At 39.4% G+C, this 20,081-nt stretch overlaps 1 protein-coding gene across 4 annotated transcripts in view; it reads right to left on the minus strand.

Annotated features, from left to right (window-relative positions):
* Positions 1 to 510: 510 nt before the first annotated feature.
* LOC146467086 (uncharacterized) overlaps positions 511 to 20,081 on the minus strand; it is a 50,624-nt gene continuing 31,053 nt past the window's right edge. For 2 of the 4 annotated variants that reach the window (XM_085126347.1, XM_085126346.1), the window contains exons 5-23: positions 19,342 to 19,968; positions 17,850 to 18,497; positions 16,568 to 16,966; positions 15,806 to 15,997; positions 13,787 to 15,019; positions 13,030 to 13,485; positions 11,821 to 12,642; positions 11,353 to 11,448; positions 10,651 to 10,773; positions 9,600 to 9,725; positions 8,163 to 8,285; positions 7,434 to 7,556; positions 6,422 to 6,481; positions 5,656 to 5,934; positions 4,181 to 4,303; positions 3,159 to 3,281; positions 2,250 to 2,372; positions 1,457 to 1,620; positions 511 to 729 (exon numbers count right to left, since the gene is read on the minus strand). In XM_085126347.1, the coding sequence (XP_084982473.1) occupies positions 694 to 729; positions 1,457 to 1,620; positions 2,250 to 2,372; positions 3,159 to 3,281; positions 4,181 to 4,303; positions 5,656 to 5,934; positions 6,422 to 6,481; positions 7,434 to 7,556; positions 8,163 to 8,285; positions 9,600 to 9,725; positions 10,651 to 10,773; positions 11,353 to 11,448; positions 11,821 to 12,642; positions 13,030 to 13,485; positions 13,787 to 15,019; positions 15,806 to 15,997; positions 16,568 to 16,966; positions 17,850 to 18,497; positions 19,342 to 19,968 (5,876 nt within the window). In that variant the 3' untranslated portion in view covers positions 511 to 693. The remainder of the gene's footprint in view (positions 730 to 1,456; positions 1,621 to 2,249; positions 2,373 to 3,158; positions 3,282 to 4,180; positions 4,304 to 5,655; positions 5,935 to 6,421; positions 6,482 to 7,433; positions 7,557 to 8,162; positions 8,286 to 9,599; positions 9,726 to 10,650; positions 10,774 to 11,352; positions 11,449 to 11,820; positions 12,643 to 13,029; positions 13,486 to 13,786; positions 15,020 to 15,805; positions 15,998 to 16,567; positions 16,967 to 17,849; positions 18,498 to 19,341; positions 19,969 to 20,081) is intronic. The other 2 variants (XM_085126349.1, XM_085126348.1) reach the window with 2 other exon arrangements.

Raw genomic sequence — 20,081 nt, forward strand, 5'->3', positions numbered from 1 at the left:
CATTAGATAGTGAGGCAAATGTTTTTGCAGCAGGGTGATAAGGTAAATTAATTTATCAACCGCCAAAAATTTTCCCACGGTGGAGATGTTTGTCGAATTGTTTTAAGGAAACAAGGGCAGTTTTAGCAGGGCTGAAAGTTGATTTTTTATATTTCGAGCGTATAAATGGGATAATCAACACAGTTGATAATAAATAATAATAATAATAATAATAATAATAATAATAATAATAATAATAATAATAATAATAATAAATTTAAATTTATACCGCGCAGTTTCTATAAAAATATTCAACTGCGCCTCTTTTACAATAAATATTAAATTAAAAATAAAATAGAAGTTCAAAATTACAATTCTAAAATTCCATAAATAAATAAAATAATTCATCAATAATGCAAATTAATGCAGTAATCAAGTGAAGGGCAAGCGCAAGCGAATTTCATGTTTTCTTTTTATGCTAAAAAAGCCGGATCTTAAGTGATACCTCATTTTAAAATAGCAAACATTCAATTTTATCGTGAAATGATTTTTTAATAAAAATATATATACATTTATTTATTACATTTGTCTACAAAATAGGTTTTAAAAATGTCCATAACGAGCATATAAAATATAAAATTCTTTCTTTTAAAATGAAATACAAAACTATTTCACAGTTCAGTCTTCTAAGAGCTGAAATTGGCACCACGATTCTCACTCCGTCCACGAAAACAGGGATTTCTTCTCCCCCTACGATCAAAATTGAAACAAAAATAATTAAATGATACAACAAACTAAAGTGTGAAATTTTAAATGTGTACAAGATTGCATCAAGAGAAGAAAGATGACTCTTTCACGTCTGAAATTAGCATTTTCGTGCTTGATTTTATATCCCCTCGGGGTATCCGTCCGGTTAGTGCGGGGAGGGGGGGGGGTTGCAAAGTGGGAGTCCCGGGAGTACACAACACAAGGACAGGCCCTGTTGATGGAGGAATCAGTGACTTTCACCAGGCCGTGGGAATATGATTTCATCAACAGAATCTAAAGATTGAAGCACCCGGCAAATGATAATAAACGTTAAGATGAACAATGGAAAGTTAAAAGTATTTGCTGTGCGAGTAAAGAGGTTAAAAGGGAATTTAAGTAGTGATGATAGCAACGCCAAAGAAAAATCCATGTTGTTTGAACATCTAAACTGGCAGGAGCTTAAGTTAAGAAAAAGAATAAAACATTCACCGTCATTTGCGCACGTGCTCAACAAAACCTTGAATCTGGATATTTTACGTTGTTGTTTTCCAGAGGAAGGCAAAGAAATCTACCCAAGTATATAACGCACGCCCTAGGCGGTTTTTTTTTGTTGTTTTGTCTCATTGAACGTTTTTTTTGTGGCGTTGTCGTTGGCGTCGCCGTCGCCGTCGTCGTTGCTTAAGTTCCCTATGTAAGTCAATAGGCATATAACAGCAGGAGTATGTAATACCTCCGCCATATTAGCACCCGTCATCCGTGCTTTTCGTCTTTGGCGAATAACACATAGTACGGTTCCAATAACCACCAACACGCTCACAGTCGCGATCGCCACAAATGCTCCCATGCCAGCTGAGAGCGTGGCTGGCTTGGAACGGTCTAGCATGGCGTGGTGATCTATAAAAAAACAAAGAGAAGATTTAACCTTTCATTTGAGTAGGTGACAGTTAATGCTTCAAAATATTCATGGGATTTGCTGGAATTTTTATTCCATTTGTTGAAACAACCAAAAGACTAAAACGACAATATACAACATAGAAGAAAAAACAAAAACTAAAATCGAAAGCAAAGCAAAATAAATACGGGAAGTAAAGGAGAGGAAGAGTAGCTGCAGGGAGCAGGGATGGCACAGTGGTGAGAAGTAACAGTAAAGGAATACTAGCATATCTCGAACTGTCTTGGTTCCTCTATTTGTGTATTAAGGGTAATTTTCTAATCTTATTACATTACGATCTTTTCCTAGATACGCATTTGTACGAAAAAATGGCTGTCAAAATCTTGCCATGAAAACATCAAGTCACGTGACTTATCTATTATTGTATCAAATTGTTGCAAGATAAATTTTTGGAAAAGTCACAAAGTTGGTAGTGTTTGTATGTTTAAAAGGAGTTATGAGCAATTGGAAATCAACGCGGAAACTTGGGGTGGTGGGCTGATTGGGGATAACGGCACGGGAAGCGTGATGTGGTGGAGGAGGGGGGGGGGGGAGGACAGACTTAAGAACTGAATAAATTCGGTTCACCTACCAACACATGTTTTGTTGTCTCTTATCAGCAAGTAGCCTTTCAGACAGAAACAGTTGTAGCCTCCATTGGTGTTATTACACAGTTGCGAACAGCCATGGCCAATCTCTGTACACTCATCAATGTCTACATGACAAATCAATCAGTCAATCAATCAATCAATCAATCAATCAATCAATCAATCAATCAATCAATCAATCAGTCGATCAAGCGCGTTCCAATGCAGCATAGTCAACCAAACCAAAGTAATTACTCTGGTCAAGAACATAAGTGGCAAACAGCGCAATGAAACAATCAGAATTCGAAGCAAATACATGTAACCGGTGCCAAGCGCGGGAAAACACGTGCAAGCAAGTCATGAGTGGTTTTGGTTTTACTTCTGGTTGGTTTAGAAAGTGAAGCGAGTTTTGCTAACCAATCACAGAGAGTGAATTACTTTCAACACACAATTGAAAACCGTCATAATAACAACAGCCAAGTGCGATGACAAAAAACATATGTACAAGTAATTCTAATATGAAACGAAGCTAAATCGTGGAATATCACGTATTGTTAAATACTGGATCAGTGTATAAGTCCAGGGAATTGATTGGCTTAGCGGCCATGGTATACGAGTCATTACACCATGCCCGAGAAATAACGACCATTAAATTGTCTTCTTGTTGTTCTGCCAAGCGAAATCAGCAAGATCTAGCAATATTTCTTGATTGTTTTTAATAAAGCAATTAGTCCTCTCACGCTTGTTGGATATGAGATGATAAAAGCCGACTCCGCGCCACGCACCTCGTTGGCTATCTATCATCTCATATCCAACTTGCGTTTGTGGAATAATTGCTAATTATACACAATAACTGTCACGTGTGTCGCGCTCGTCAACAACAACAAGAACAATACCTTATCATGATTACGTACCTATACATGTCTTGAGGTCAGCCATTAGTCTATATCCTGATTTACAGCTACATGTAAAGCTGCCTGCAGTGTTATGACAAATATGGTCACACACATGGCTTCCCACAATGCACTCATCTACATCTAAAATTAAAAAATATTAATAATAAAAAATAAAGACAAAATTGAATTTAAACAGGTCATGGTAGACACGTGTACCAATCAATAGGCTGCGTGTAGAGGTAGACCTATTACAAGCCTCACAATCTTGCAACGTTTCTTGTTATTAGACTCTTTCGTTGTCCCTTTTAATATTGACATATCTTCCGAGAAAGATATGTCATAATTAAGGCACTTCACCTAACTAGAAGTACACGTGGAGTATCAAGTACTTGATTGAAAACATACTGATACAATGGAACCTCGATTTAAAGGGGCGGTATCATGGGCGGATATCATGATTTTGGGCAAAAATTCACTAAATTTATACTTTGAACACTGTGTTAATTAATTTCTAAATCGCTAATTTGAAGAAATATTAATAGTGATTCTACTGAGACGAAAGGTTGAACCAAAATATAGTACAACCGATTTTTAGTGCGTTACGACAGCAAAAATTGAAAACGTCGGCCCGACGTTTTGAAATTTGAACCCATTTTTATTTTGGTCATCTGCCGGCGAAAATATCCGTGGATAGTTTCTTTGCATTCTGATAGTCTTTTAATGGAATTTTGGTCATTATATCTTGGTTGCTATCAACTGAATAGCGTCTTTTCGATTTTCAATGTGTTACTAAAAATAGCGTGATACTGTCCCTTTAAGGAATCTCACTATAACGAACGATATTCTCGAGCCCGGCCCTTTAAAATGTATGGAACAGAACCTTGACATAACGAACACTCGCTAACACGAACGAATTGCCCTAGTCCCTTTGCACTTCGTTATATCGAGGTTCCACTGTAGTAACGTGAAAAAAAAAAGTGAAAGGAGAATCAAAAGCCTCTGAACTGATTCAGTAATTCACGAAAATGCTGTCAAAGTACCTTGGCAAGCCTTCCTGTCTTTTTCCAGCATGTACCCAGAATGACACTCGCACCTAAAGCTGCCTTGGGTGTTGACACAGACCTGCTGACAATCATCACTGCGGGCTCTGCACTCATCAAAATCTAACAGAGAAGTAATAAATAAATGCAGATTTTAAATATTTCAAAAGCGCTTTAAATCGATGGCAAAATCACAATCGCAGCCATCACTCTAACCGATCATGTTAGACGTAACAACTTAATTAACCAATCAGAACTCGAAGCAAGGTTTACGTAGCACTTTACCTTACACTACAGATTTAATTCTCTGAACCATCATTTCTGTCCTTAGTGCTAGCGGCACAACATTCATTTACAAAAAAAAAACGCGTCAAGTATTACGAGCGATGACAGGACGCTGTTTGCATTTGAATGAATATTAAGGCGAAGTCACCTCGACCTTCGTTCTCAGACAAACTACAGCAAACAAATTGCCTTTCAAGAAGGCTTGCTAACGGTCACATAGTTTTAGCTTTGGTTAACTACAACCGGTATCACTGAATCTTCTATTGACAACTTTTTTCAAGGACAGTTTTCACTTGTTAGTGTTTAAATGGTTGAGAAGTTTTCGTGAATTTGTTCGAAAGCTGGAGCGCCACTTTTTGAGCATGGAGGTTTGTCAAACAAGAAGAACTTGTTCGCGTTCGAGTAGCCTTCATGAGCTAGCTTTACTGAAGCAGGTCAATTTACTAACCCGGCATTTCGTCTTAATACAGATGCATTTTAATTTAGCACAGTTTATGATTAAACAGGAAAAGCAGATCTCAGCAATGGCTACTGAAATCCAAAAAGAAAATTGGGGGTAACATGTATTTTTTCAGAGATAATTAGTATGGCATTTTGCTTTATTATCCGTCTAAGAAATGTGTGGCTGTCCAGAATTTTATTTTTGGATTTCAATAGCCGTCCCTAAGAACCTCTTTCCCCGTCAAACGCGTGAAAATACCATTGACTTAAGCCTGGTTTTCACTACGACAAGCAGAAGCAGAAGCAGAAGCAGAAGCATAAACGCCGTTTTATCAAGTGAGAACACGTGCTACAGAAGCATAAGCACAAGAAGAACTTAAGCTTATGTTACCTTATGTTTCCGTTTTCACCAGTGAGAACAGGGACGACATAAGCGCAAGCGCAAGCACAAGGCGGTCAACCGTTTCGTCCGCCATCTTGCTTAACATTGAGGGGGGCTGGTATCGAGAATCCCGTCAAGAAATGGCTTTCTGCGCGTGTGTCTGTCCTTATGCATCTATGTAGCTAGTGTCCTCACTTGCTTATCTTTATGTTTATGCTTATGCTTATGTCCTAGTGAAAACCAGCCTTTGTTAAGGCAATGTCCTTAAGAGATCAGTGTTTCTCAGACCATCCAGAGATGCGCAGAAAAGTATGCGCAGTGGCAAAAGAAGGCACCGTTTTTAACAAGTCTAGCTACTGCTACTAACCTTTCACTGTAAGAGCTGCTGCAGCAGTGGCGCTGCCTGCGGGATTTGACGCCACACAGCGGTACAACCCCTGATCGGTGAAATTCACGTGACGTATCACCAAGGACCCACTTGGTAAGATCCTGAACCTGTCCTCAGAGGGGATGGGACGGTCCCCGTTTGGTCCTGACGCCCATGCGATGTGAGGGGGTGGGTGACCTCGAGCCTTGCAGTAAAATATTCCGGATTCTCCCTGAGTTGCGGTGAGATCCTTGGGTGCTTGTGTTATTGTTGTAGGAACTGGTCGATTAAAATAAAAATATATTAAAAATATAAATATATATCTTAATCCTCCAGCCTTGGTCGCCTCAGTCAAAATACGAGACACCGAGTAAAGACCTTGAGAACAAATTGTGTAAGCAGTGTTTCTAAAGGAGGTTTTAGTCAAGAGCCGTTAAAATCTCACGCGTAATTATCAGTAACTGCGGTTGTAGGAACGTTGTTCGTTTTTATTCTTGTCCCTTTTTTTTATTATAAAAATGTCAGTCAAAAGAAGCCGCGTATTAATAAGAGCAATGTTCCCTACATTTTCCACCCATTCCGGGTTTCACAATGCAATCCAAAATCTAGAAAATTAAAACTGCCATGAACATTTTCTGTGATACAATGTTAACATGAAGAGCCACAACATGCATCTCAATTTCATTAGTAACGTCACAAGTGTATCACAATAATTAACTAATATCCTTTATGTGATCCGTAAAAGATGTCACGTGTTCATCCTTACTTTCCAGTCCCGCCACGGGTGGGTGATCTTCGTCTTTTTTGGATCCCATCTCGGTGACATCTGAAAATCATAAAATCATACATTAAGTGATTAAACATTTTAAACTGAAGGAAAAAATCTGAAGACAACACCTGGACGGATTTCAGTGTTACTAGATGTACTGTAGTATGGATTCAAAAATAGACTTTGATCTGATTTCATTGCTGCTACATTTCTTTTTTTTTTTTTTGCGGGGGAGGGGGGGGGGGGTTGAAGGATTTAGGGAGGCTGGGTTATTCTAGAAATTGCCGATGAGGGGGCCCTTTTGGAGATTTTAGGGGGTCTTTTTTTTTTCACAAAAGGGGGCCCGAGATAGTTGACCATCTCATACAAACAAATTACCAATGTAGTCGCGTTGTAATAATTAACAACATTTGGAGATACAAAACGTTTTCTAAATTGCTCCAGTAATACCACGAATTCGAAGACAAAGTACAACATTTCGAGGCCTATAGTGACACCAACTGCGCGGAAAATCGATTTAACTGTTGAACCTCTTTGTAATAGGAAGGTAGGCCTCCCTAGGGAAATTTGTACACCATGATTGAAACAGCGATGCAACGTGTTATGTTATGTTTAAAAAACGAGCAGGAGTGTTTTATCGGGTTTAAAATCATGAGGCGGAGCCGAGTGGCTTTTGACCCCATGAAACACGTGCTGCGAGTTTTTTGAACGGCTTCGAAAACATTCCTGGAAAAGCGTGTGTCAATAGAGTACATAAGCAATTATGCTTTTGTGAACGTCGGAAATAAGTATACGAGATAAACACCGCATACTAATGAGGAGGAGGTTCATTGATATAAAGTCACTGCACGTGATGTTTTATCGACCATTTGATAGGTCAGTGGGCTTATGAATTATAAATAATGGTAATTCTACAATGGCGCAGTTCTAGAAATGAACCCTGTTTTAAAGAAGAAACAATACCGCTCTTAAAGTTACCAGTGATATTTTCGTGACAGCAACTACTAACCTATACAATGGCGTTTATCGGATGCGAGTTGATAGCCTTCATCGCACGAACATTTATAACTGCCAATAGTGTTATGGCAAGTATGGGAGCAGCTGTGTAGCCCAAATAAACACTCGTTCAGGTCTGAAATAAATTCGGAAAAATAAATATCTGAGCAATAATCGGCAACCTTTGAAATAAGCACAATTTTAGTCTACCTGGCCGAAAACGTTTTCACCTATAGCTACCAGTTGGATAAGTAAAGCAACATGTTTACTATGGGGTGAAATATTTTTCTTTTATATAATCATCGATCTCTCATCAGAAATAGCATGAAGCGGTGTTTATTTTTCTGAGGAGATTCGGAGTCCATCTAAGACACCAGCCAGGGTGTTTCATTTTCCTTCTTAAACAGACCGGTAAACAAAGAGAGAACGAAGAAATAAAATTGCCGAAATTAGTCAGTACTAACGAGGCTTTCAAATCTCGCCAGGTCTGATATTCTTTTTGTATATAGATTTGTGAGCAATAAACCATATTCCAAAACGGCTGCTATTTAAATTAGAATTCTTTTGTTCGCGTTCAAACTAGTCTTTAAGCTCAAAAATCAAAAGAATGCTTTACCTTGAAGGAGGCAAGAACGGCTAATTTGAATGCAAACAAAAGAATAGTAAAATGGACGCCATTTTGGAATAAGGTTTATGAATAAGTTAATTAGCAGCAAGCTATAAAGTCTAAAGTCGTAGTTACCGTCACAGTGTTTGCGGTCTTTGTTAAGCATAAATCCATTGTGGCAGGTGCACCGGAAGCTACCGTCATGATTAACACAGTAATGCTCACAGCCATGCGTGCTGTCACTGCATTCGTTACGGTCTGCATAGAAATGTGAATTAATTATAATTAATTACAATTAATCAAGAATGTGTTTATAGGCCATTTCCGAGCTGCTTTGAACCTCATTATAAAAGTGAGGCTAATCTATTTATAGTATGAAAGTTAGTTTTCATTCAAATCTAATTTTCATATGAAAAGCCTTGCACTTAGCCTCGCTTTCATAATGAGGTTCACAGCAACTTAGAAATGGCCTATTCCTTTACGCCAATGAATTTTAAATATTTAGTGGGTTTTTCATGTTGGCAGCGCACTTAGCTATCTCAAGCTAGTTTATAGGCACTCCAGTCAAAATATGGGAAACAAATAATCAGATGAAACATTACAGGAGCCAGACCAGCTGGCCAAGCTCTCGAATCTCTTTATGATGGCCAAATTACCTTATCACCTAAGTCGATAAAACGACATATTCAGTTGACGGATGAGTTAAGCCCCATCCACACCAACAAAACATGTTTAAGGACGGTGCCTACTAATAGCGAAGTATTTTCGCGCAGTTTATCACTATGTGGGAAAAGCAGATCTGAGTAGCGGCTATTGAAATCCAAAAAGAAAATTGGGGGTAACCACGCATTTTTTAGAGATAACTAAGCAACAAATATTCTAAAAAGCAGCAAAGTACAAAGCAATGTATGGCGCTTTTTTCCAAATTAAAGCTTTATTATCTCTGAAAAATGCAAGGTTACCCCCAATTTTCTTTTTGGATACCAAAATCACTTGCTAAGTTCTGCTTTCTCCGCATAGTTTTAAAGCGCACAAAAATATCCCTGTATTAGTATGCATCACCCATAGGAAACCCGAGTATCTCGAGATGCGCAGAACGTATGCGCAGTAACAATAGTAGGCACCGTCCTTAATTAACCCAGGTTTAACAAAATGAAAATTGGTAACAGAAAGCTCAACCATTGGCTTTGACATAGAATTCAAGTAAACTTTAACTTATGCTTTCATTTGTGCTAAATTTGTAGTCAACAAAAATCCAAAAGCAGCTTTTATGAAGGAAACAATTTTAAACTGTGTTTACCTAAACAGCTTTTAAACGTGCTTAAGCCTTGGTGTGAATGGGGCATTAGACAGAGCGGGACTCGACCACCGGAACTCCGGATTCTTGCGTCCCTAATGTTATCTGTTTGTTGGATTTTTGTAACAACCACAAATTAACGATCCAAAACAAACGTAAATTTTTTTTGCGGTGATTCCCTCGAAATAAAGATTGCCGTGAAATTTCTTGGCAAACTTTCTGCGCTGATGCGCAATGCTATTCAAAGGAATCACCTTAAGTGGTTTGGTTCATACCTTCACAACGTCTTCCATCTGACGCCAAAGTGTAACCATGGTGACACATACAGCGGTGTCCTCCATCTGGGAGATTCACACAGTAGTGGTGGCAGCCATATCTCCTTGCAGGGCACCTCTCTTTTCCTTGAAAAAAGTTGGGAATTGAAAAGGCCCTTTGAGCTATCATTTAATTGCCGTTTCCGAAGTTCATAGAGGGACTCGATCGTTCAAGTTCCCTCATATGAAGAAATGAACCCCATCGCCAGAAAGATCACATAAAAATTAGCAAGTTTGCCAAGTTTGGTTACGTTTTATTGCGTAGTAACTAGGCTGTGACCTGTCAAAGGTCTCCCAAATTCCATACAGATGACTCTAATTCTGAAATGGCGTCTCCCAAATCCATAGAGTCTCTAATTTTTTCCGATTTTTGAAAAGTCTTCTACGTGGTTGCAATCTAACGACAGAACCTCAAACTTGGAAAACTGACTAATTTTAATGTGGTCTATCTTGTGACGGACTTCAGTTTCTGATTGAATAAAAATTTAAATCTAGTCCACAGTCCCTTTATCAATTTTGCAACGGGCAATAAAGTTCCCAACCAGATAACAGTCTGGGGCCACCTTACATAAAGGCGATAATATAGTTCAGTAACTTTCTAAGCGTTTACAGACGCTTAAATTCCCTAACGTTTTTAGTTCTTCTTTTACCTTTTTGTTTACATACAGTAGTGCATACTCTATATGAAAAACGTTTCACAACAATCAAGACCAAGTATCGCACACTATCTTGCATCTGCTTAGAAGAGCAAGGACATTTTCGAGCAATTACGTATTAAAACACGTAAAATGACATAAACAAGACTTTATTCTAGCAAGTAAGCCTAGCAAACGTTTATGAGGAACAACAAATGAATAAAATACATATAAAATACATTCTTTGGAATCCCCTTTCATATGAGTAAAGAGCCACTCAACAAGAACACAAATATGTCTTTTTTAAACAAATAAATAAATAAATAAATAAATAAATAAATTAATTAATTAATTAATTAATCAATTCAAAACCTTACCTTTGTGATGCTGATTGTAGTGTTTGTGCAACGTTTGTTTAAGGTGATGATAATGCCGCACATTGTTTGATTCCGCGTTTTCATCCGAATGACTTCCATGATTTTTGTCGTCACTGGAAGGGCCTGAGGGAAACAAAATTGCATCGTTGGAACATTAACGCAATGCCTCAATTATCGGTTAAGATGAAATAAATGAAATAAAGAATTTAAAATACTGCTGAATCCACTGCTCTGAAATTAGTTGACGAAAATAAACTTTCCATTTGTGAAATTGTTTAAGCAATGTTTAAAAATGAGCAGGAGTGTTTTATCGGGTTTAAAACCACAAGGCGCAGACGAGTGGTTTTAGACCCGATAAAACACGTGCTGCAAGTTTTTTTGAACGGCTTCAAAAACATTCCTGGAAAAGCGTGTGTCAATAGAGTTTATAACAATTATGCTTTTGTGAATGTTGGAAATTAGCATATGAGAAAAACACCCCATAATAACGAGGAGTGTTTTATCAGCTGATAAAATACCGCATACTAATAAGGAGGAGGTTTATCGATATAAAGTCACTGCACGTGATGTATTATCGACCATTTGATAGGTCAATGGGCTTATGAATCATTAATGAGTTTTGAAAGTACTCAATTTCTACTCCTTATAACAGATAAGAATATAAAAGAATATATATATAGAATCATGGCCTAGTTTACTCACCGTGTGTAGACGTCGTTGTTGGAGTCACTGTAGTTGATATCACTGGTTTGGTGGTTTCCAGTCTCTTTGTGGTCGGCTCGGTTGGTCGCTGAGAAACTGTAATGACAACGCAAATGAGAATATTTCTCTCTCGAAATCTTAAAGTTATCAGAAATATTCTGACATTAAGTTGCTCCCTTAGTACGCTTTCCATTTATTCATCTTAACGACTGTTTGTGTCATTAATAAGATGTGAAATCTCGCAGAGCTGGCTTTGTCAATCCTTCAGCATGGTGCATAAGATTTTCAAAGTAGAGAAAGCAAATTCAAAATGTTAACTGATAAAGCGGGGGCAAATGGAGGCAGAATAGCGAGAAACTCTTCAAATGCAGTGAATTAAGATGTAACTTTAAAAAAGCTAAGTTCTGAATTTTGAGATAATGCGCCATCAACGCCACACTCTATAAGACATGCGTGGAAACTGCTTACCATGTATAACGTCCTTGTTCTTCAATCTGACAACATAAGCCATCGCAGTCGCAACAGAGAGGTGACTGGCCTCTATAAGCTGACACGTGTCCTTGTTGTAGCATCTCACTGTGTAACACCGCTGACCTTCACTATAAGCCAGGTCACATGACTGATCCTCGCAACATAATTCTACGCACCGACTTATGTCTGGCACCAGACCCTTCTCCGTGAACACCCCTGAGTCTTGTCCCCCCTTCAACTGCACGTTGTAAAACGTTTTGTCTTTCTCACAGATAGTGCTGTGTTTGTAGTTCACGCTTTCATCTGGAGTAACTTCAGGCATTGCTACTGGCTCAGCACTAACGTTTCCAAGCTTTTCCACGCTCGCTTCCGCGGCGCTACTAAACATAGCCAAACCACCTCTTTTGATGTAAGAAATCACCGCCTTTACCGCCGTGTTTTCAATTGGTCGCGTTCGACAGAGATCCCGACTGAAGCAGCTTACAGTATAACAGGTATCTTGTATGACATAAGCCACATGACATGTCGGAGATAAACAGCACTTCTCAATGCACAACTGAATATCGCCCACGTTTGGAAACTGAGCAACTTCGCCTGCTCCCATTCCTCCATTCAGTATGACCTTGTTGACTGTTAGTCCTTGGGAGCAGTCGGTTGGGGGCCTGGACGTAGCCATATGACTAGCATCCACGCGGGGGACCCCCAGCATATTACTAAGGGGTTGCGCAGTCGCAGGAGATTGTGTGGGTTTTACTTCACCAAGAAGGTCCTCCAGTGAAGGTTCTGTTGTTTTCGGAGCTTGCGTGGTCTTTGCTTGAGCTGTAAGGAGAAAACAAAAACATATTATTGAACGTTTGAATAATTCAACAATTGTTCTTAGGACACTTTGCTTCTATTAGACTCGAATGTTACTTCTCGTCGGTTACCTAATACTCAATCTTTCAGTAATTTTGGCTTAAATATTTTTGTTGAGTGCTTTCTTATTGTTATGCCACGTCTTCTTAACACAGCATTTCCGTTACAAAGATAATTTGAAAATTTAACGAGCAAGGTGTTTATGTTTGAGCAGAGACATATTGTACAGTTTTGATCAAAGCAACGTAAACCCATGTGACATTGCCCATTTAAACAAATAGATCGACAAATAATCATATTTTACAATTGTTAAAACCAGTAACATAAAAAAAATATTTCTGTTAAGCATACCTTTGAACACTTTCCTGTACATATATATCATCTTCAGAGAGAAATTCTTCAACCGGGCAGGCCTGACACTACAAAGCTCTGCAGCGGAGCATTCCAACGCAAAGCAAGTATCTCCCATAAGAATGGCCACATCGCATGTTCTCACATCACAGCATCTCCGCGCACAATCAGCCATATCTGTAAACTCTGCTAGCCGCGTAAAGTTTCCCGCACGAAGCCCGCCTACCAGAGTCACGTGATGATAAAGTTTGCTGTGGGTACAGGTTGATCTTGCAGGCTCTGACGTTGTGCTTGGAGGTGCTTTAGTAGTTAACAGCATGTTCATAAAGTTAAATGCCGTATCTTTGTCATCCTCCGTATAAAAAGCTTTAGCATCAGGGTCAATAAGGACTTGGCTTGCTGGGGCAGTCGATAAATTCTTGATTTCTTGGGCAAGATGAGGACGAGGTGTCGATTCTAAAAATGAAATACAAGTGGGGTGATCAGTGTTGCAGTTTTTTTTGTTTAGAACCTCAGTTTTACTATCGTACTGGCGACTATTTGTTTATTTACCGAATTGATCAAAAGCAAGAAGAACGTCAATTATGTTTTAAGTCGTAATACTCTGATGTTGTCATTCAAAGTTTATTTTCTTTTAGCCTTGAATGGGAAAACACTGTTTGAAGATATTTCGAACCAACAAGAGAAAAAACAACTTTCACACGTTCCTCGTAATCAATATAACCCTTTGTCTTCCTTAATACAAAAGACTACTTACCAGCTTGTTTGTGTCGATCAACAAAACCAATAACAGGACTGTTCTCGGACGGGTTCTTAATAAACGTCTTGCATTCCTCCTTGTCGTTGCAACTAATGGCGAAGCAGTTATCCTCCACCATATATGCCACAGAACAATCCTTAATCCCACAGCAAATCTCCATACACTCTTCAATAGCACCAACGGGTCCCTTATCAGTAAAATTTCCTGCGCCTAATCCACCTACGAGATCCCTGTTTCTGTACACGTTCCCCAGCTTACATATGGAGTTAACGTTTGAGTTGGTTGTCTTGGCTACTGTGGGAGGCATAGCGGTGGTTTTAGTTGCCACACTTGTTGGCCGTTTGTTGGGCTTCGCCGTCGATTGTGTAGTTGTTGCTGTTATTTCTGTGGCTTTAGTCGTTGTTGATGGTGTAGTTTGCGATTCCTTTGAGGTGTGCGGCAGAGGCCTAGCAGCACTGACCGCAGCCGTCGCTGTGCCAAGTCTAGCTTTCGTGGGTTCTCCTACCTGATCCATGAAATCTAAAGTGGTGTTGGGTGTCTTCAGAAGAGGCATGTTCGTTAAGTGAGTCTTAGCTTCCGAAAACCAAACGGAGTCGGTGTTTACTCCTGAAAATCTGTCCGAGGAAGGACCTTCCGTGTAACTCTTAGTGTAAACAGAATTTGAATCTGGTTGAAGATGAGTATTTCCACCCATGCTCTCCAGGTATCGATCGATCTCTCCCTCAGGCAGTGCGCGTCTGTACACGTAAATCTCATCAAGATTTCCAAGCAAAATCCTGCGTCCTGAGTGTGAACCAAAACCTGCCTTAGCCCCCCAGTCAAGGGATAGCAAACCACTTCCATGCCCCTCCCCTACTAAGTCACCGTTGACAAACACTCTCGCCACGTGATTTCTTGAATCGTACGTGCCAACCACGTGATACCACACGTTGGGCTGTAGTATTGGCGAAGTCCTAACATTGAAGACCTCCTTGGCGTATTCGTTTCTATGAAACCATCTTATACGCCCATTGTAGACTTCAAAGTGGTACTGTCCTTTCCTGTGGATTGAGTGACCGCCAATTGTGTCAAACAGGGAGTGCACTCCACCAGTCCTCCAGAGTTTTACCCACAATGCAATGGTAACTGCCTCCTGAGGTTTCTCTCTGAAGTGCTCACCGTCGAGAAGAACATCGCCACCATTGAGTTTAATAGCGGCACCTCGTTTGCCTGGTCTGGCTATTTCAGTACCTGGAACGAGACAATAAATATAAAGGTCAGCCGTAAGTTCTGTATGAAGGCCAGGACAAATCTTCCCTAAAGGAATTAGAAAAACAATTCGTTCCAAAGCGATCGGATTTACGAGCCTTTGTATCGTATCGTCGCACTCTATAATCTATGATTACTGCTAGTTTTAGAGATTATGTTTCTTATTTACCAGTATCCGAGTGCCACACGTTTGTCAATGACATTTGTCACTGGCACGTGTCAACCACAAGAAATAATGTCGCTATTCTATTCTATTCTATTCTATTCTATTCTATTCTATTCTATTCTATTATTATTATTATTATTATTATTATTATTATTATTATTATTACATATTTCTTGCAAATAACTAGGTAATCCAGCCACATGGCTGCGGTGTTGTAATAAATCAAATATTCTATTCTATTCTATCAAATTTAAATAGCATATTTTGCAGGATATCCCTAAAAAACTACCGATACTCCTTCACAAACTTAGGTGGACAGTCAAATGTGGAATTCAAGACAACAACAAGTAAACTGTAACCGGTTTTAACTTTGGGCTACTTTTTCATTTTGAAAACGTCTAATGGGGAGTTGAATTTGGATATTTACCAAAAATCAGTTTTAAGAAGGACCATTCAAGAAATTTTAATAAAAGGCAGTGGTACAGATTAGGTGAGACAGGCTATTGTCGTTTTCACGATCTAATACGTATCGGTCTAATCCATTTTTTTTGGGCTTTCTTGTGTATACTTGTTGATAAAAACCATTTCTTAATCTTAATTACCTCTCGTTAATCTTGCATCGTTGTTTAGTCCAGATCCATCCACGGCCACAGAACCAATCACGTGATCAAATCCAAGGTAGAGCGAGAGATAACGGATGTGGTCCCCTGTCACATCATCCATGCTTCCACCCAGAGGACTAAGAGGGAGTGGGGTGGGGGTCGGAGAAGGTACATCCTCGTCCTCTACCATATCTGTAGTAAAAAAAATAAAATTATTATGAATATACTATATTTAATCCCGTTAAGTGTTTACAACACAAGCTGTTCGTGGGCCGAGCATTGGAACATTTGAAACAGATATTTCAGATTGAGTACGAGTTATTGAAAATTTATACAACTTTACGGGAAAATCTGAACAGATCTTTACATCGCCCACATAACGGAAGCGTTGTTCATGTTATATCACTGTAAGGGGACGCATGCGATGCTGGATTCTCAGCTATCTGCTAAAATTTAAACCATTTCTCAGCTCTCAGTTAATTATGCCTGGTCTCAGTTAACGTTTACTTCTCACGTAATTATTACGTTTTTTATCAGTTATCAGTGAATCCCATGCAGACCTTCTACTCTACATGCATAGCAAATACGTTTTAGGAGACTGCGATAGTTTCCTTGTATCCTTGTGCAAATTCTCAAACTAAGGTTTTACACTGTAATGTGCAATCAGTGGAGAAAACAGTATTATAGAAGTTTTTATTCGAATTCTATTCTATTCAAAGCCACTATAGTTTTAATTGTTAAGTGAAGAGCAATGTATCTCACCTTGACGACTAACAAAGGATATCTGATACTCTCCACCTTCCTCAACTGTACACGTATCTCCACCTTTGCATCGTACCGTATAACATTTCTTTTTCTTTAGCATCACAAAATCACAAGCTGGTTCATCACAGCACAGATCAAGACACTCAGCCATATTATCCACGCCAGCCACTTGAAGCAGCATGCCTGCATTCCAGCCGTCACGAAGCTTAACGTCATAGAAGAACATTCCTTGAGCACAGAAGCGCTTTGTGCTTGGTGAACTGTATGTGGGTCGGAAGGAATCTTGCCTGTATGACAGGAACATGTCACTCGCTGTTAATCTGGTTGGTAGCAGTAGTGCAGTAGGTTTTTGGGTAGTTGGAGGGTTTGTTGGCCGCTCCTCCAAATCTTGCATCTCTGTGGAAATTATAGAATAGGAATGTATCATTTGTGTCATTAAAAAGGCACTCTTTGTCCAACGAAATAAATTTAGTGAGTTATATGAGATGACCATAAGTGCCGGCTCTTTAACCCGGATTCTGTAATATGAAACACGTAGAGGCGCTATTCATTCAAGAAAAATATTCGGTTGGAAATTCTGGAAACTTTCCGTGTCAAATTGAGAGGTTTTTTTCCAGCGTTTCAAACTTGCATTCTCGATGGCAGATGAGAAATTTGCGTAATGGCGCAATGATGGTGCGCGAAGACAACAAAGAGGAAATGGAAAAAGCCTGTACAAATAGAACGGTAATTTCCGTTCTGACTTGTTGGAGGTGTAACTGCACTAAAGTTTAGTCCTAACAGGTGTTGTTGTGGATGATATTTTCAAGTCACAGCAGATGGTGTGAAAACATTCTCAGATATATGTCGGAGAACATTATGAAATGCTATCACGAGTAAAACTCAAGAAAGTGGCTTTCGAGGATCAAGAAAAATAGACGGACCAGTGTAGATTGTTTAAGTTAATTAGGTTACCGTGTTTATCTTTGAAATATTTTCGAAGAAAGCGTGCGTACGACGTTGACTTCGTAACGTTTTGCGGCACAACTCTCGACATATATATTTACATCCTCGTCTTTTTCACAGCAAAACGCTCTTCCTTCATGAAATTTTCAAATAAAAATGACTCAAGTTTTGTAATAAGGGTATATCACTTCAAAAGGAGTGTCATCTCATTTATCCCAGATTTAGTTGGGGCAAAAGATCACGTGAAGCATTTTGACCAACCGGAAACAAAAGACAACATCTGATGGATGATAATTAATGACATTAGAACTGTGTCGTTTGAGGAACTACTTACTTCCGTCGAGGATAGACTTGCCGTTTCTTGTGACGTAGTAAACACTGGGCATGTCACCTCTGTACGGGACCGCTGCCACAGGCTCACATAGTTTATTGTTAAAGCAGTCCACAGCATAGCAGCTATCGCGAGTCATAAAAACAAGGTCACACGACTCGATTTCGCAACAAAGCTTCAAGCAACTTGTACTACCCTTTACTTGCCCCAGGTCTATGAAGAGTCCTGCGTTCATTCCACCTTTTAACTCACTGTTGAAGTAAAACATCCCTTGCTGGCAGTTTGGTTGTTCATGTAAGGTGATCGTGGGTGGAACACCAGCTACCCCAAGCTTTTTGCTAAGGGTTGCAATAGGTGGTATATCAAGTGTTGGCTTAAATGAACTTGATACCACGGTGGGGCGCGTAGTGGGTATAGTAGTTGGTGTTTTTGTTGTAGCAATTGTGGATGGTTTTTTCGTTGGAGTAGGACGCGTTGTAGCTTTTGTCAAAGATTTCGTGGTGGCAGTAGTTTGAGTTGTGGAAGGTGCAGTTGGCTTACGTCGATCCTTGGAAATTGTAGCGTTTGGATGCAGCAACAGCATGGAATCTTCGACCATTTGCTCAGGAATGAGGCCATCATAACTTCCTTCGTTCAAAGGGATAGTTCCACCTATAAACAAATGCAAGTATAATACATCACCGCAAGGAAGGAACAATTTAAGGGAACCTCCACTCTGACAATAAACTTTGACGTTACATTGTTGGAAACGTCTACATTCTAAATTTTAGTTTGAAAAGTAGAAATAGCATTCAAGTGTGCTAAAAACTAGGTAAAATGAGTAACATCTAAACCTGAAGAAGCCTGGTTTGGCCAGCCGAAATATTGTTTTAAAATTTATTACGTTGTGTCAGCTTTGCAGTAGTCTTTGGACTTCTCATCGTAAAATTATCGTCTATTTTCGCTTTTAAATTTCCCGCAATCCACCATTTTGTATTTTGTGATGTCATACGGTTGCCGCTGTTGTCAGTGAGCGGAAGATCTTTTGTGTGAAACAATTGAGCAACCGTATTACGTCATGAAATCCAACATGGCAGCGCCCGGGAAATTTAAAAGCGAAAATAAGAGATAATCAAATCCTGTTTTGTCTGATACAGAAATATTATTTCCATGTTTTCCAACAAAATGTAAAATAAGATTGTTGTTTCAACAATTTATCGTTAACTTATTTCAACAGTGGAGGTTTCCTTTAAAAAATTGATAACAATGCGGTTATAGCATTGACGAAAAACTAATGGTAATCAAACTCGTTGATAAAAACAAAAAACAGTTGGACCTGCATTCAAAGGTCAAAAGTCACTAGTGCTTTCGTGGGCATATCAATACAATAAAAAGTCCATTATCGATGTTTAAACAACTGCCATTCTAAATGAAGTAACATAATTTAAATGACTCCTTTTCATTATTGGTGCTACGAGAATAGCTAGATAGTAAAATGATACACTAAGTTTTATACCTGCCCCAGGATTGCATTCTTCCAACAAATCAGCAAGGTCTGAGGCCGCAAGCGCGTGGTTATACATGTACAACTCATCAATAAGCCCTCGGATGCCTTCGGGAATTCCGACACCAACTTCGCCATCCCAGTTCTGCGACAGCAACCCGTACCCGTCTTTTTCATCCAGAACAGCTCCATTCAGAACGATTTTGCTTTTGTTGATATGCGAGTCATAGGTTGCACCGACGTGCACCCAATCAAGCGAGTCCACCGTCTGCCTCGTTTCCATACTGAAAATCACGTGCCCAAGGTCGTCAACGTGCGACCAATAAATGACACCATCGGCGACTTGCAAATGATACTTGGCTCCAGACCCCATCGTTTTGAACAAAGTGGCAGTTCCGGAAACTGAGTCGAGCTTCAACCATAAAGCGATGGTGATGCCCTCACGTGGTCGGTTATTGAACCTGGTGAAAATGAGGTGTCCACCGCGCATGCTTAAAGCAGAGCCACATTTGAATTCAGTGACAGAGAGGCCTACTTCCGGACTGAGGACGGCGTTGTTGTTATGGCCGGAGGTGTCAAGGGCTGTGCGATTTTCAATGTTTTCAAAACCAATGTGAAGCACCAGATATGCAATGTTACCTTTAGTACACAAAATAGTGAAGTTTCAGTTAAGTAACTTGTAGCTAGCTAATCCTGGGGCTTTTCAGCATTCAATACCGAGATAATTCTAGAGGATAACGAAAACGGATGGA

Source organism: Pavona decussata, unplaced genomic scaffold, assembly GCF_977016875.1.
Source record: "Pavona decussata unplaced genomic scaffold, jaPavDecu1.1 SCAFFOLD_138, whole genome shotgun sequence".
Classification (NCBI taxonomy): Eukaryota; Metazoa; Cnidaria; class Anthozoa; order Scleractinia; family Agariciidae; genus Pavona; species Pavona decussata.